Here is a 15,603-nt window from a genome sequence, read left to right as displayed (position 1 = left end):
TCAGTAAACACATTGACCTCGATCTAATATACCAGACACTGGAAAGAACATCCGGAACCGGTAACTGAAGGGAACCACATAAATCCCAGGAGATACAGTACAGCAGCTCTTCACGGGAGCCTCCACAGCTCTGAGGATGTCACCTAGCCAGGTGATGAAACGTCTGCAAATCAAATTCCCAGCTCTGTGAATATACCTACAAGAACAGCAACCGGCACCCGAGCCACAAACCTTTACCCAAACCCTTGAGCCGAGGTTCCCAGCTCTTGGGGGCGGAACTGTACTGTGATGACGAATTTTGATCTGTCGACAGTAATCCGCAAATTTACAAAGAGTCGCTGTATTTAGGAAACGGATTGGCATCAAATACATCGGAGGTCTGATCAGAACTGGGAATTTCTTTATGACCGTTTTGGTTTTTAATAAAAGAAATCCAATACAAACGTAGATCATGCGGGTGAGTCGAACTTTAAGTCCAGCCCCCCCGTTCTCTCTCGTCAGCTCACGGTCTGCTTCCTGCTCTGTCGCTGGAAATAAGAGCCCGGGTTCCGGGACCGTTCAGGCTTTCGCCTAACGGACTGAAACACCGGGAGCAATGGGGTTGGGTGAACGGGACTCCAGGCTGACCTCCTGCCAGAGCCTGGCCTGTGGGGCACTGGCAGGGTTGCTGAGCCGTTCCCTCAGCTGCCCGCTGGAAGTGGTCAAGGTCCTGAGCCAAGTGGGGACTTTCCACAGCAAGAGGGGCTTCCTGAGGACCTTCCAGATCCTCTCGGAGGCCGAGGGGCTGCGGGCCCTGTGGAAGGGAAATGCTATCGCGTGTGCACGGCTTTTCCCCTACAGCACCGTGCAAGTGTCCACTTACAACAGGTAAGGGACGTGCACATTTCACCGTCAGGGAAATATATGCTTGAAATGCAAGACTCCCGGCCTGGGAGGTGGGTCTTTATTCAGATGTTCATTTCACATGTCTCTAAAGGCACTTTTCTTTTGAATTTGTACAATTCTTAACGTCCGCGTTTTATTTTTAAAAAGAAAGTGATTGATTGAAGTAATGGGTTCAAGCTGAGCTAATTCTGTTCATCTCCAGGCTGTGCCTCAGTTGGCGGTGTTTGTGTGTGAGCTGGGTTAAGTCTGTTGCCAGGACCACTCACGCCTCCCTCGGTATCCAATCCTGAGCTCTCTGTCACTCGTCAGACATTGACGCGCTGTTTCAGTTCCGGGTGGGACATGCAATTTTATACACAGCAAGTCTTTTTTTTTAAAGAACATGGGCAGGAACATCTCAACGTTTGGAACAAAAGTCTAGGAACGATAGTCAGGTGTAAGCCACATTCTGCTGTGATAAAGTTACAATCACCGGCATAAAGTCTCAATGCTAGTGTTTGCTGAGACCAGTTCTTTCTGAAGTTAGTTAAAAATCACACAACACCAGGTTATAGTCCAACAGGTTTAAATGGAACCACACTAGCTTTCGGAAGGCCGCTCCTTCATCAAGTGGTTGTGGAGCGGCCTTCCGAAAGCTAGTGCTTCCGATTAAACCTGTTGGACTATAACTTGATGTTGTGTGATTTTGACTTTGTACATCCAACACCGGCATCTCCAAATCACTTCTGAAGTTAGTTTTAGGATCATTGAGGAAGGAGAGAAAGCCCCTGCTCCTAATTGCTGATTCCTGCATCATGAGCATTTGTACTGTGGGCTCCTGTAGTGGAATGGCCAATCCATACCAAGTCCAAAGATGTGCAGGTTAGGTGAATTGGTCATGCTAAATTGCCCGAAGTGTTAGGTGGATTAGTCAGGGGTGAATACAGGGGAATGGATCTGGGTGGGTTGCTCTTTGGAGGGTCAGTGTTGACTTGTTGGGCCAAAGGGCCTGTTTCCACACTGTAAGTAATCTAATCTAATCTAGGTCTGGGTTCAAGTCCTACCTGTTTCAAAGGTGTCGATTAGATTAGATTCCCGATTAGATTGTGGAAACAGCCCTTCAGTCCACACCGACCCTCCAAAGAGTAACCCACCCAGATCCATTTCCCCTCTGACTAATGCACCGAACACTATGGGCAATTTAGCATGGTCAATTCACCTGACTTGCACATCTTTGGACTGTGGGAGGAAACCCACGCAGACACTGGGAGAATATGCAAACTCCACACAGACAGTTGCCCGAGGCTGGAATCGAACCTGGGACCCTGGTGTTGTGAGGCAACAGTGCTAACCACTGAGCCACCGTGTGTAGTAACACCTCTGAACAAGTTGGGCGGCACAGTGGTTAGCACTGCTGCCTCACAGCGCCAGAGACCCGGGTTGAATTCTTGCCTCAGGCGACTGTCTGTGTGGAGTTTGCACATTCTCCCAGTGTCTGCGTGGGTTTCCTCCGGGTGCTCCGGTTTTCTCCCACAGTCCAAAAATGTGCAGGTCAGGTGAATTGGCCACGCTAAATTGCCCCTAGTGTTAGGTGAAGGGGTAAATGTAGGAGAATGGGTCTGGGTGGGTTGCGCTTCGGCGGGTCAGTGTGGACTTGTTGGGCCGAAGGGCCTGTAAGTAATCTAATCAAAGTTGATTCAAAAATAAATGTTTGGGAAAACGGGAGGTGGGCGGTGTGCAGGATGAGGCTATTTAGACCTAGACAAGAAAACCCCAAAGACATGCAGATGCTGGAAATCCAAAACAAAATAGGAAAGGCTGGGAAAAGTTCAGCATGTCTGGCAGCACCTGAAGATAAAGCAGAATTAAGGTTTCTAGACCCAGGTACCCTTCTTCAGAACTGATTGTAGCTGGGAAAATGCTAGTGTATATATTAGAGGCGAGGTGGGGGAAGGAGTAAAGAATATTGGAAAGGGGGCCCAGAGAGAGAGAGAGAGAGAAATATGTCTGGGTAGACAAAGGAGCAGGTAGAAGTCAGACTGGAACCTCACCTAGGTTCATGTGAAGGATAATAAGGTTCTAGAGTAATGTTGTTTCCCATTGATCCCAACAAGAATTGATCCTCAGCAAAACAGGGAATAAACAATGAGCATTATCGAATGGGTTTACATTTACTTGGTGTAGTTCAAAATTGCAAAACCTGTGCCCAACCCCCCCCCCCCACACCCCCACCCCCCCTCCCTCTCCATCCAAAGCCCCAAAGGAGCCTTCCACATCCATCAAAGTTCACCTACACTTCCACAAATGTCCGCTCCTGATGCAGTCTCCTTTACATTGGGAGACTGGACGCCATCTCGCAGAGCGCTTTAGGGAACATCTCCGGGCCACCTGCAACAACCAACCCACCGCCCCGTGGCCAAACATTTCAACTGTCCCTCCCACTCTACCAAGGATATGCAGGTCCTGGGCCTCCTCCACTGCCATTCCTTCACCACTTGATGCCTGGAGGAAGAACGCCTCATCTTCCGCCTTGGAACCCCTCAACCCCAGGGCATCAATGTGGACTTCACAGTTTCCTCATTTCCCCTACCCCCACCTTACCCCAGTTCCAAACTTTTAGCTCAGCACCATCCTCATGACCTGTCCTACCTGCCAATCTCCCTTCCCATCTATCCGCTCCACCCTCCCCTCTGACCTATCACCTTTACCCCCACCTCCATCCACCTATTGCACTCTCAATTACCTTCTTCCCAGCCCCACCCCCCTCCCATTTATCTCTTCAACCCCGAGGCGTCCAGCCTCATTCCTGATGAAGGGCTCCTGCCCGAAACGTCGATTTTCCTGCTCCTTGGATGCTGCCTGACCTAATGTGCTTTTTCAGCACCACTCTACTCTTGACTCTAACCTCCAGCATCTGCAGTCCTCACTTTTGCGTAGTTCACATTAGCAGATGTATTTGTCCTGTTTTAACTCTTTTTTTTTATCACTAATTGTGAGTTTTCTAAATAGTAATTTGGCTTATGAAAAATGGAAATTTCTGTATTCATACTTGCCATCTCTCTAGTTCATGAGCAATATTTTATGATTAAAATCTCTCATCCTTCATTTGGAACAAAAAGCTACTCCTATTTATTTAAATGTTTACTTCCTCACTGTGTGTTCTCTTCAGGGCAATGCGTGTTTTTCATTCATATTTCTGCATTGTTCAATATTGTTAAAAATAAGCTAAAAATGGACTAGTTTCCTGGGTTATCTAACTATATGGTTTTATCATTGGAGTGCTGGTTTTTCTCTGAATTCTTTGTTCTCCTGTTGTTACAGTTACTACAGAGTGATATTAATTGTAGAAAGTCGGTCAGATGGCCTAAGGCAGCAGAAGGCAGACCCATCAAAATGAAGAGCTGACAAGCTGCCATTGTTACTAAATCCCTGATGTGACTGTGCAGTCTGCAAAATCTGGTCACTCAGACAACACAGTGGAAATAAAGAGCTCCCATTGGTCCCACTCCCGCACTGTTCTTTCCACTTTGCCCTGCTTTTGCTTTTCAAATACTTATTCAATTTTCTCAAAGTTTATTATTAAGTTGACTCCCACCACTCTTTTAGGCAGTGCATTTCAGACCATAGCAACTCATTAGATTTAAAAAAAATACTCCTGCCTCTGTTTCTGTTGCAGTTTTACCTTGAAATATGATCTTTTGCCTCCTAACCCCCACCATCAGGAACAATTTTTCTCCTTACTTACTCTTGGCAAAGTCACTGATTTTTAAACACCTCTGAATCGTCTCTAGTCAAAGGAGAATTAATCCCAGCTCTGCATCGTTCTAATAGCAATTTTATTAGCTCTAATAATCGATAGCCCAAGCTTTTCGATGGTCAGTTTTCCAAGTTGGAAGTGACGACTGTTACCCACACCTCTTGAGACATTGCTCTTTATTTCCCAGGTTTGTCAGCTTCTTCATGGATGACTTTGGTCACATCTCCCATTGGAGTGCCATTGTAGCAGGGAGCCTGGCTGGGATCGTGGCTGCTGTCTTGACCTACCCAGCAGAGCTGATCGAGACCCGTCTAATTGTTCAGAACAGCACAGCTCCCACCTACAGAGGAATCGTCCATACTTTCCTCACCATCTACACCAAGGAGGGATTCCTAGCACTTTACCGTGGGGCTTCATTGACAGTACTGGGTAGGTACACAAAACTTTCTATACAATGAGAAATGTCCTGTTTTTGTAGGTTTTTGGGTTGTTGCTGCACTGACTATTAACAACTGAGATTGGAGGAGTGCACCGTCGCTCTTTAGTACCACTGGTCTGCTGGTCCCAATATAAAGCTCAATGCTTTATCCTAATACCAATATGCCCAATTAGATATTTATCTATGTTCGGTTTAGAATTAAAAGTCCCATCAATCGTGTTTCTTTAATAAACAAATGTATTGATCTATAATAAAACAAATTATTTGACAATGGTGCAAGCTGTTTGATACACAGTTTGAAATATGAAAGTATATTTCCTCCCTTTAAATAATCTAACATGTACATTAATTAAAGAAAGAAAACTTTCTTTGCAGAAGTTAATTTTGGGGTTTAAAAAAACTTCATGGCCAAATAATGGTTAGTTCTTGAATGACAAGAGTACGAGGTATGTTATTCAAGATGGCTTTCAGTTGGTGTCCTGTCCTGGTGTCTGGTGCCACTAAATAAAAGCAGTTATCATTGGGATCTTTGCAGACATGGCTAATTCAAGACCCATCAAAGAACTCAGGGGTTTCTTATTGTTTGGGAGAACATGTAAATCTGTATATCAGTGATCACAATGGAAATATCAAAAGCATTTTCTCAGAAGAACAGCAGATGAACAGGATCACCTCTTTCTCTTTAGCACTCACTCAGCAACCGTACCCCAGCCAAATAATATTGAAATGAAAACCAACTTCTATCAATCGTAAACATGGGTGTTTGATTTCCAGTAAGTCTAAGCAATTAACTTAAGACACACGATTTCCAGTTGGTGTTTTTTTTAAAAAAAGTCCCAAATTGTCCTCTTTGTGACTTTTTTTTCTGAAAGTAAACATTCCGGGTATCTCCTCCATCTTTTCAAATGAGCCACAGTCCACAATTCTTAAAGCACAAATCCTTAAAAGATTAAGGTGATAATGATGTAAATTCATGAACGATTGTAAATATTTATGTTCTCTGATTTTTGTCAGGCTGCTTAGGAGACTCTGCAGTTAGCCTTAAGTAATCAAAGTTAGGACAGGATAGTTCAGTTGAGGTTCTCACTCCCAATGACTAGCTATCAATTCCTGCTGCAAGTACAAATGGGAACAGTTTTGGTAATTTCTCTCAGAATGATGGGCAATGCTCCTGTTAAAGTACAGATTTGAGACGGCCCCGGGAATCCCTTGTAGACTCAGACCTCTAAAGCCTCTCCCTTGGTTCGTCCCAGAGATCGTACTCTTTGGAAGTCTGGAATTAGAATCCTCTTACAGACGGTTTAGTTTAATTTTAGTCATCTCCTTTATTCACTAATAGCATCACTGTTACAACATAACACTGATACCTATAAGCTAAACTGACTAAGTTCTAATAATCTAGGAGAGTAGGGTATCAGCTCTTCAGGTGACCCAACAGGCTACTCCAACGTACTGATACAAAGTGGCTTCCTTTATACAAAAGTTTACAAAAACACTGCATGTTCTTAATTAGACAGATAACAGTGAAAGACAATAATTTGTAAGGAAGAAAAGTTAATTGACAGGTCTGTGTGCGCTTGACTAATCACTCCTACAGGCCTTGAAGCTATCCATCAGGTGGGAAAAAATAAATCCAGCTGAGTTGGGCATCTGCTGGCGAGATAAGTTCTATAAAGAAGTACCAGTCTAAATTAAGTGGGAGATGTCATAAGGTAACCTTGCACAGCTCGCATGTCCGATATCATTTTTTTACGAAATGGCTTCTTAGCAAGGAGGGCAAACTTTTGGCCATAAAATGGCTTCCCGACAGATTGTGTCAGAATCTCTTCAATGTGAGGTTTAGAATAATTTTAAGCTGGGAACAGATTCCTGCTTTTTATCTTAAGCACAGAACCATTCTGTACCTGAGGCTGAAACGTTACTGAAAGATTGTATTTAAAATGATTAATTAGTCTCGAATTAAACATTTCATCTTATCAAGTTTGTGATTTAAATTCAACTAAGACACAAGATCTGATTAATTAGAATTGACAGTGCGGCAGTGTAAGGTCTGTAGAGTGATCTGCAAGAATAGCAGGTAAGTTAAGGCTTCATCAATGTTATCTTTTACAGAGTTTGTATTTAATAACTGGTAATGGCTACTCAAAATCATCAAAAAGTCTCAAAATGCAATTAAATTCAATCCAAAGCTGGTAAGCACTAAAAGTTAATTTTCTACTGGATTCAACGGCCTCAGCACTAAAATGGTCTCTCTCTCAAGTGTCCTTTTGAACTCTCAAGTCAGCCAAGTTTTTTTTCTCTCTATGTCTGCCCGCTTGCAAGGGGTAATAAGAATCCATTATAGTGAACAAGATCCAATAGTTAATAACAAAACTTTTGATAGTACCAAGTTTTGTTTCAGGCTGTGAATGTTATCACTTAGTGCCCTGTTCACACAGATTCACCAATGCCAAGGCAAATGCTCTTAATTTTCCTGAAGAACGGCTCATGCCCGAAACGTCGATTCTCCTGCTCCTTGGATGCTGCCTGACCTGCTGTGCTTTTGCAGCAACACATTTTCAGCAAATGTTCTTAATTGCCTTACAGCATTCTGTTATCACTTGCTGAGCAAGATGTCCCTATCTTCTACTTTCCTTGAGATTCCCCCCTTTTTCTGAGCCTTCCTGCCTGTCTATTTTTAAGTGCAGTAAATGTGTTCTATAATTCAGCATTACATTTTAGTCTAAATGTTTAAAGACAAGTTTTAAGGCTATAGACTTTCTCACTTCCTGTCAGTACTGCCACTTCAATGATCATTTAGAGTCATAGAGATGTACAGCATGGAAAGAGACCCTTCGGTCCAACCTGTCCATACCGACCAAATATCCCAACCCAATCTAGTCCCACCTACCAGCAACTGGCCCATATCCCTCCAAACCCTTCCTATTCATATACCCATCCAAATGCCTCTTAAATGTTGCAATTGTACCAGCCTCCACCACATCCTCTGGCAGCTCATTCCATACACGTACCACCCTCTGCATGAAAAAGTTGCCCCTTAGGTCTCTTTTATATCTTTCCCCTCTCACCCTAAACCTATGCCCTCTAGTTCTGGACTCCCCGATCCCAGGGAAAAGACTTTGTCTATTTATCTTATCCATGCCCCTCATAATTTTGTAAACCTCTATAAGGTCACCCCTCAGCCTCCGACGCTCCAGGGAAAACAGCTTCAGCCTGTTCAGCCTCCCCCTATAGCTCAAATCCTCCAACCCTGGCAACATCCTTGTAAATCTTTTCTGAATCCTTTCAAATTTTGCAACATCTTTTTGATAGGAAGGAGACCAGAATTGCACACAATATTCCAACAGTGGCCTAACCAATGTCCTGTACAGCCGCAACATGACCTCCCAACTCCTGTACTCAATACTCTGACCAATAAAGGAAAGCATACCAAACACCTTGTTCACTATCCTATCTACCTGCGACTCCACTTTCAAGGAGCTATGAACCTGCACTCCAAGGTCTCTTTGCTCAGCAACACCCTGAGTAATGTCCAGGTGACAAGATGGTCAGGAATGAAAATGGATTAGAAAAGTGTATGAGTAATTGAAGGAAGAATTATGTAACAGAATGACACAATCATTAAATGCCTTAATCAAACCAGCCTCCACCAAATTTCCAGGCAGTGTGTTTCATACCCTAACAACATGCCATGTCAAAACATTCTTTCACATCTCCCTTACTTTGTTTGCACACCCATATTCGCTTGTTCCCGTTTCTTTTACAAGCGGAAATCGTTACACCTTCTCTACACTATCCAGCCAGTTCACGATTTTGAAAACCTCAATTAGACTTCCTCTCTGCCCCTTATTCTCTCAGGGAGAACAGTCACAATTTTTAAAAACCTGTCCTCATAAATATAGTTTCTCATTCCTGGAACTATTTTAGTAAATCTCTTGCACACTCCCTTCAATGCATTCACATCTTTCCTATATGTCTCCCATAACTGTATACAGTATTCCCACTGAGGTCTTCCAAGTGTCTTGTACAAGTTCAGCATCCCCTCACTGCTCTTGTACTCTATGCTATTAGTAAAGGTGAGGATGCTGTATAGACTTTTGTTAATGCTCTCTCCACGTAATCTGCCACTTTTCAATGACCCGTGCACATCTTCACCTAGATCCCTCTTACACCTGCTTTAGAATTGGAGAAAGTGAGGACTGCAGATGCTGGAGATCAGAGACAAAAAGTGTGGCGTTGGAAAGGCACAGCTGGTCAGGCAGCATCTGAGGAGCAGGAGAGTCAACGTTTCGAGCACAGGCATTTCTTAATGTGCTCAAGATGTCGACTCGCCTGTTCCTCGGATGTGTCTTGTGCTTTTCCAGTGTCACATGTTTTGATCTTGCTTTAGAGTTGTCTTTGTGTTCTTCTGCCCAGCGTGCATCTAGTTACAAGTACAGTAACAGTAATGCTGGTTGTGAGGGCATGGGGGTCAGGTTAAGTTTGTGATGTTTGACAAAGCTGCCTGTGGGTGATGCTATTTTAAAGAAAGCCTCCCCATCCCCCCCCCCCCCCCCCCTCCAAAAGGACGGATTAAAGAGAACATTAATTCCCATTTCACTACTACTTTTCCATTAATGGAGTTTCTCAGAACTGGTTATTAAAGGACACCTGTAGGGTCACTGTCATAGTCATACAGCATGGAAACAGCCTTCAGTCCAACTTACCCATGCTAACCAACTTTCCTAAACTAAACTAATCCAATTTGCTCGTCTTTGGCCCACATTCCTTTAAACCATTCCTATTCATGTACCTGTCCAAATGTCATCTTAAATGTATCAGTACAGTCAGTTCCGCTATAACATTGGTTGTTCCATTCTTGTGCAATCCCATGCTCTAAGAAAGTTGCATGCTCGCAGCATCATTTAAACTGATGGGGCTGGAATCATTTTATAACCAATGTATGCTTTAAAAGCTTGTGCTTTAGAAACAGTATTCCTAATTCATCAGTTGCGTTACAGTGAGTTTGCATTAATGAAATGCACATTATAGCAAAGCAACCAGTATCTGCATCTATAACTTCCTCTGGTAGTTCATTCCACACACAAACCAATCTCTCCAAGTAAAGGTTGCCTCTCAGGTCGCGATTAAATCTTTCTCCCCTCACCTTAGAAATATGCTCTCTAGTTTTGAACTCCCTCCCCCAAGGGAAAAGGCCTTTTCTATTCACCATATCCTTTATTCCTGATGAAGGGCTTTTGCCCGAAACATCGATTTCGAAGCTCCTTGGATGCTGCCTGAACTGCTGTGCTCTTCCAGCACCACTAATCCAGAATCTGGTTTCCAGCATCTGCAGTCATTGTTTTTACCTTCTATCTATTCCCTTCATGACTTTATAAACCTGCATCTTTTTGGCAGTGGAATGTTTAACCCTTGAGTCCCCAATGTGCTTTGAAAGAGAAGTAAAACATGGAACTGATCGCTTCATGGCTTTCTAGCTTCCTCATTCCCTCCTTTTGATCATTCAATGATCAACCAGGTCCCCTTACAGCCTTTAGCAAAAACATTCGGACAACAGAGCACTAGCGTGCAGGAGATTACAATTAGTATTGTAATTCCGATGTATACCAGCAGGCCTCCAAGAATGTCCCCAGTGACCACCCTCCCATGCCATCGCTAAACCCCTTATCAATAGTTTGGAGAGTCTGGATTTCCCCATGTGATATGCTTAGAGAGGTCAGTGATGTTAGTGGGCTTGTCAGGGATGTAAGTGCAAGACTCTGCCACAACAATAGCACAGGTGCCACCCTCCTTGGCTAGGAGGAAGTCCAGGGCCAAATAATTCTGGGGGGCCACAGTCCTAACTGCAAATAGTTCTACGTTAATTTCAGTTAAAGCATTAGCCGTATCATTGGTGACCCTTTCCTATATGGTCCTGAGCTGACTAAGGTCTTGGGCATGTAAATAGATTCCCGCTGGGGGAGAGAACATTCCCACTCAGGTGGGGAACCTGGTAAGAGACCTTCTACATCTCAGGGGGGTGAGGGCAGGTTTCCCAAAACTCAAATGTGAAGTACAACGTACTGCATGTAGCATGACCCCTCCCAATCTGAGGAAAGCCAGGGGTAGGTTTTCAACCCGCAAATGAAGTATGTGTCATTGTAAGCTGTCAGGGTGGAAACAGCGCCCCCCCCCCCCCCCCCCCCCCCAACCCCCCACCCCAACAGCCTGGAGAGTTATTCCACAGGTGGCCTGGAGTTCTGTTGTGGACAGCAGACCAATCAAATGTAAAGTACCCATATTAGAACATAGAACATAGAAAAATACAGTGCAGTACATGCCCTTTGGCCCTCGATGTTAAACCGATCCAAGCCCACCTAACCTACACTAGCCCACTATCCTCCATATGCCTATCCAATGCCTATTTAAATGCCCATAAAGAGGGAGAGTCCACCACTGCTACTGGCAGGGCATTCATGAACTCACGACTCGCTGAGTAAAGAATCTACCCCTAACATCTGTCCTATACCTACCACCCCTTAATTTAAAGCTATGCCCCCTCGTAATAGCTGACTCCATACGTGGAAATATTCTGTTAAGTTCTGAATAGGTTCAACCCAGGGAGTGGTAGAGGAGCATTCACTCATTCCCACATAAGCACCTTTGGAGGACTTCCCTTTCTGCATGAAAACAAATGGTGTAGCTGATGGTGTTGTTGAGAACTACAAGGGAGGGAGGTCTATGTGATTGTTTGTAAATAGGGTGATACCAGCCCCTGAATGAGGTCACGTTATACCCTGCTGACTGCCACTCTCGTGCATTATCGGTGTTAGCAAGATCACCGGAGAGGCTTCGACGCAGTAACCATTTGGCCAATTGGTGCCAGTGAAAAGGTCAGGGCCACAAAAGGATTCCCCCCCCCCCCCCCCCCCCACTGAGTGGGGTGGCATGTGGGCACGTACCCAGCAGTGGGTGTCTCTGCCCTGTACGTGGACTGTCTGATAGGCTAGGTGCAAAAAGATATGATGCTGAGGGGTGTCAATTTGGAGTCCATCTGTTCCCAAGGCCCCATTTCCCAAAGTCACCAACAGGTCACAAGTATGGAAAATGTCCTTGTCCTTAGTTGGTGTCTGCTTCCACGCTGACTCTTTTGCAGTCGAGTCTGTGTATCCACCGGGGATGCCCTTGTACTTTCACAGGAGTGGTTAGCAGCACCTGGAATGGTCCTTTCCATCGCGGTCCCAGCTCCTTTCGTTCCCAGTCCTTTATCAGGATGAAATCCCCTGGCTCAACAGCGGGCCATCTCCTTCAGGCAGATCGTTGCTTTCTCTGTAAGCCTGGCATACCTGCGAATGCAAACCATGGAGAGTTTTGGTTAGCCCCTGTGGGTACGCCCCCACTCCCTCTCCCAGGGTGTTCATATCTGATCTCAGGGAGAAGGGGGTCAGACTATCCCAGGTCCCCATGGGTCCTCTTGAGCTTCCTGTAAACCACCTCAGCTGGAGATAGACCAGTTTTGCTAGAAGGGGTAACCCTCATGTGGAACAGGATTAGAGGGAGGACCTTTGACTAACTGAGGCCTGTTTCCTGTTTTAGCTTTGCCAGCTTTTAATTTAGGGTACCATTTGCCCATTCCACCACTCCAGCGTCTTTTGGGTGGTGGGTACAGTGGAATTGTTGTTTATTGCTAGTTCCCTGCAAATCCCCTGGTTAATCTTAGCCACGAAGTGTGGCCCATTGTCTGGGCTAACGGTCTCTGGGAGTCCATTTCGGGGAATTATTTCCCTCAGCAGTATTTTCACCACAGTTGCAGCTGTGTTGTCCATCGTTAGGATTGCCTCAATCCATCTGCTGAAGGCATCTATTATTACCAAACAATACTGATAACACTGTACTCTGGGTAGTTCTAGAAAATCTAATTGTAAACAATTGAAAGGCCCACCAGGCAAGGGCGTAGTCCTGGAACTGCAAGGCATCCCCTTTCCAGCATTAGTCATTTTACAGATCAAACACGCTTGTGCTCGTTTCTCAGCTGTCTTCTGGAATTTGGGGTGCCACCAGGTCTGGAGCAAAGTGCTGACCATTCCATCCTTGCCTAGGTAGGTACAGTTATGTACATAGTCTACTACAATAGGTAAAAGCAAAGAGGGAACACAAACCTGTCCTGCAGGGATCATCCATAGTTTGGTATGGGCATCAATGGTGCAGCCCATCAGTGACCACCATCTGTGTTCCTCTGCAGGGGCGCCCCCCAGTAAATGACGTATCTCACCCAAATCTGGCCTACCCATCGTCATACATTTGTAACTAGGTGTTGCTCTGAGCCCAACTGAACTAGGAGAGCAGGGTGTAACACTGCCTACTTGGTGGCGACATCTACTTGTGTATTGCCCTTAGAGACTCTGTCAGTTGTACCAGTGTGGGCTGAGCATTTGACCACTGCTAGGCTGGAAGGTAACTGTAAGGCCTGTAAGAGATTACATACAAAAACAGCGTTACTAATGGGTTGCCCTGTGGAGGTTAAAAATCCCCTATGTTCCCAAAGGGCGCCTTAGTTGTGGGCGACGCCAAAAGCATCGCAAGAGTCTGTGTAAATATTGGCCGAACTCCCCTCTGCCAGGATGCAAGCCCAAGTGAGGACAAACAACTCTGCTTTTCGGGCTGACAGTGCAGTTTCGAAGCCTGTGCATTCAACCACCTCATCATGTGGCAATTGCGTATCCAGAGCATCGTTGACCTGTGGGTGAAATGTAGGAGCTGGCATCCACATAAAAGGTGAAGTCCGCATGTTTAATGGGCAGCTCAGCTAAATCACCACGAGCAGAGGTGAAAAGATGATTCTGTAGCAGGCAGTCGTGTTCAGGAGATGAGAGGTACTGCGGGGGTTCCATCAGGAAGGTGGCCGGATTCAGGGTGGTGCAATGAGAAAAGGTCAGAAGCGGGTTGTTGAATAGGGCTGCTCCGTATTTGTTTTGGCCTGTGCAGAGTGTGTGGTTAAAACCCCCACCAGCTGGTGTAGGGTGATGTTTGAGGCTGCTGATACGAGGACATGTATAGCAGGAAGTCCCTGTGAGCATGGCTGGAGGCCGGACACTACCGGGTCCAGTTTGGTTGAAAAGTGTGCCACCAGCTGCTTCCGTTTGGGTGAGGACGGCTGTGGCACATCCATCCGTAATGGTGATATACAGTTGGAATGGTCAATTGTACAGGGGTTGGCCTAGGACTGGGGCTTGTAGAAGGCTGTTTTTTTTATTTCGGTCAATGCCGTCAGCTGCTCGGTTGAAAGGGTGAAGTCGGGGAAGGGGGTAGGGGCAGTGGTTGATGCCGGTGGAGTCAGTAGGCGAGTATACAGGGTGACATTGGGAATCCATTGCCGACAGAGATTTAGAAGGCCGAGGAGGGCCTGCATCATTTTTGGGGTTGTGGGCGGTGGGGTTTCTGCAATGGGCCGAATGCGTTTCTCTGTCAAGAGGAGAAGACTCAAAAATTTCACCTCCTTTTGGCAGTGCTTGACCTTATGGGGCAGAACCAAATACCCAAGGGAGTGTAAAACATTCAGTAGTACTGTGGTATTGGTCTCACAGTTAGACAGGCTGTTACTGGCAACGAGCAGGTTATCTACATGTTGGACAGCTGTAGATCCTTGTGGGAGTTTCAGGGTCCGTAACTGACTGTGGCAGGTTTGTGAGAATAGGGTGGGTGAGTGGACAAGCCCCTGGGGCAGGCTGGTCCAACGTCCCTGGTTGGGTTGACTGAGGATGCATGGCGGGGTCAGGATGCCGACCTTCTGTTGTGAGGGTATTTCAAACGGCCCTGTGTGAAGTGTTGCCACAGTCCCCTGGTGTTGGAAGCGAGTGTTGTGTCAGGGTGTAGGCAAGGTGGCACACATCTTTAGGTTTAAACCATGGGCCAACGATTTGAGTCAGAGAGTCATAGAGATGTACACCACGGAAACAGACCCTTTGGTCCAACTCGTCCACGTCGACCAGATATCCCAACCCAATAGAGTCCCACCTGCCAGCATCTGGCCCATATTTCTCCAAAACCTTCCTATCATATACCCAGCAGATGGCTTTTAAATGTTGCAATTGTACCAGCCTCCACCACTTCCTCTGGCAGCTCATTCCATACACGTACAACCCTCTGAGTGAAAACGTTGCCCCTTAGGTCTCTTTTATATCTTTCCCCTCTCACCCTTAGCATGTGCCCTCTAGTTCTGGACTCCCCGATCCCAGGGAAAAGACTTTGTCTATTTGTCCTATCCATGCCCCTCATGATTTTATAAACCTCTATAAGGTCAACCCTCGGCCTCTGACGCTCCAGGGAAAACAGCTTCAGCCTGTTCAGCCTCTCCTTAAAGCTCAAACCCTCCAACCCTGGCAACATCTTGTAAATCTTTTCTGAACCCTTTCAAGTTTCACAACAACTTTCCGATAGGAAGGAGACCAGAATTGCACACAATATTCCAACAGCCTAACCAATGTCCTGTACAGCTGCAACATGACCTCCCAACTCCTGTACTCAATACTCTGACCAATAAAGGAAAGCATACCAAACGCCGCCT

General features: G+C 45.6%; 1 protein-coding gene across 1 annotated transcript in view; it reads left to right on the top strand.

Moving 5' to 3' along the window:
• Window positions 1-497: 497 nt before the first annotated feature.
• The window catches only part of slc25a43 (solute carrier family 25 member 43), a 28,846-nt gene continuing 13,740 nt past the window's right edge, over window positions 498-15,603 (top strand). The window contains exons 1-2 of the mRNA XM_072595526.1: window positions 498-867; window positions 4,809-5,050. Of these exons, the coding sequence (XP_072451627.1) occupies window positions 596-867; window positions 4,809-5,050 (514 nt within the window). The 5' untranslated portion in view covers window positions 498-595. The remainder of the gene's footprint in view (window positions 868-4,808; window positions 5,051-15,603) is intronic.

This window comes from Chiloscyllium punctatum, chromosome 25, assembly GCF_047496795.1.
Source record: "Chiloscyllium punctatum isolate Juve2018m chromosome 25, sChiPun1.3, whole genome shotgun sequence".
Classification (NCBI taxonomy): domain Eukaryota; kingdom Metazoa; phylum Chordata; class Chondrichthyes; order Orectolobiformes; family Hemiscylliidae; genus Chiloscyllium; species Chiloscyllium punctatum.
Note: the sequence above shows the minus strand (reverse complement) of the source record. Positions and strands in the feature narration are given on the sequence as shown.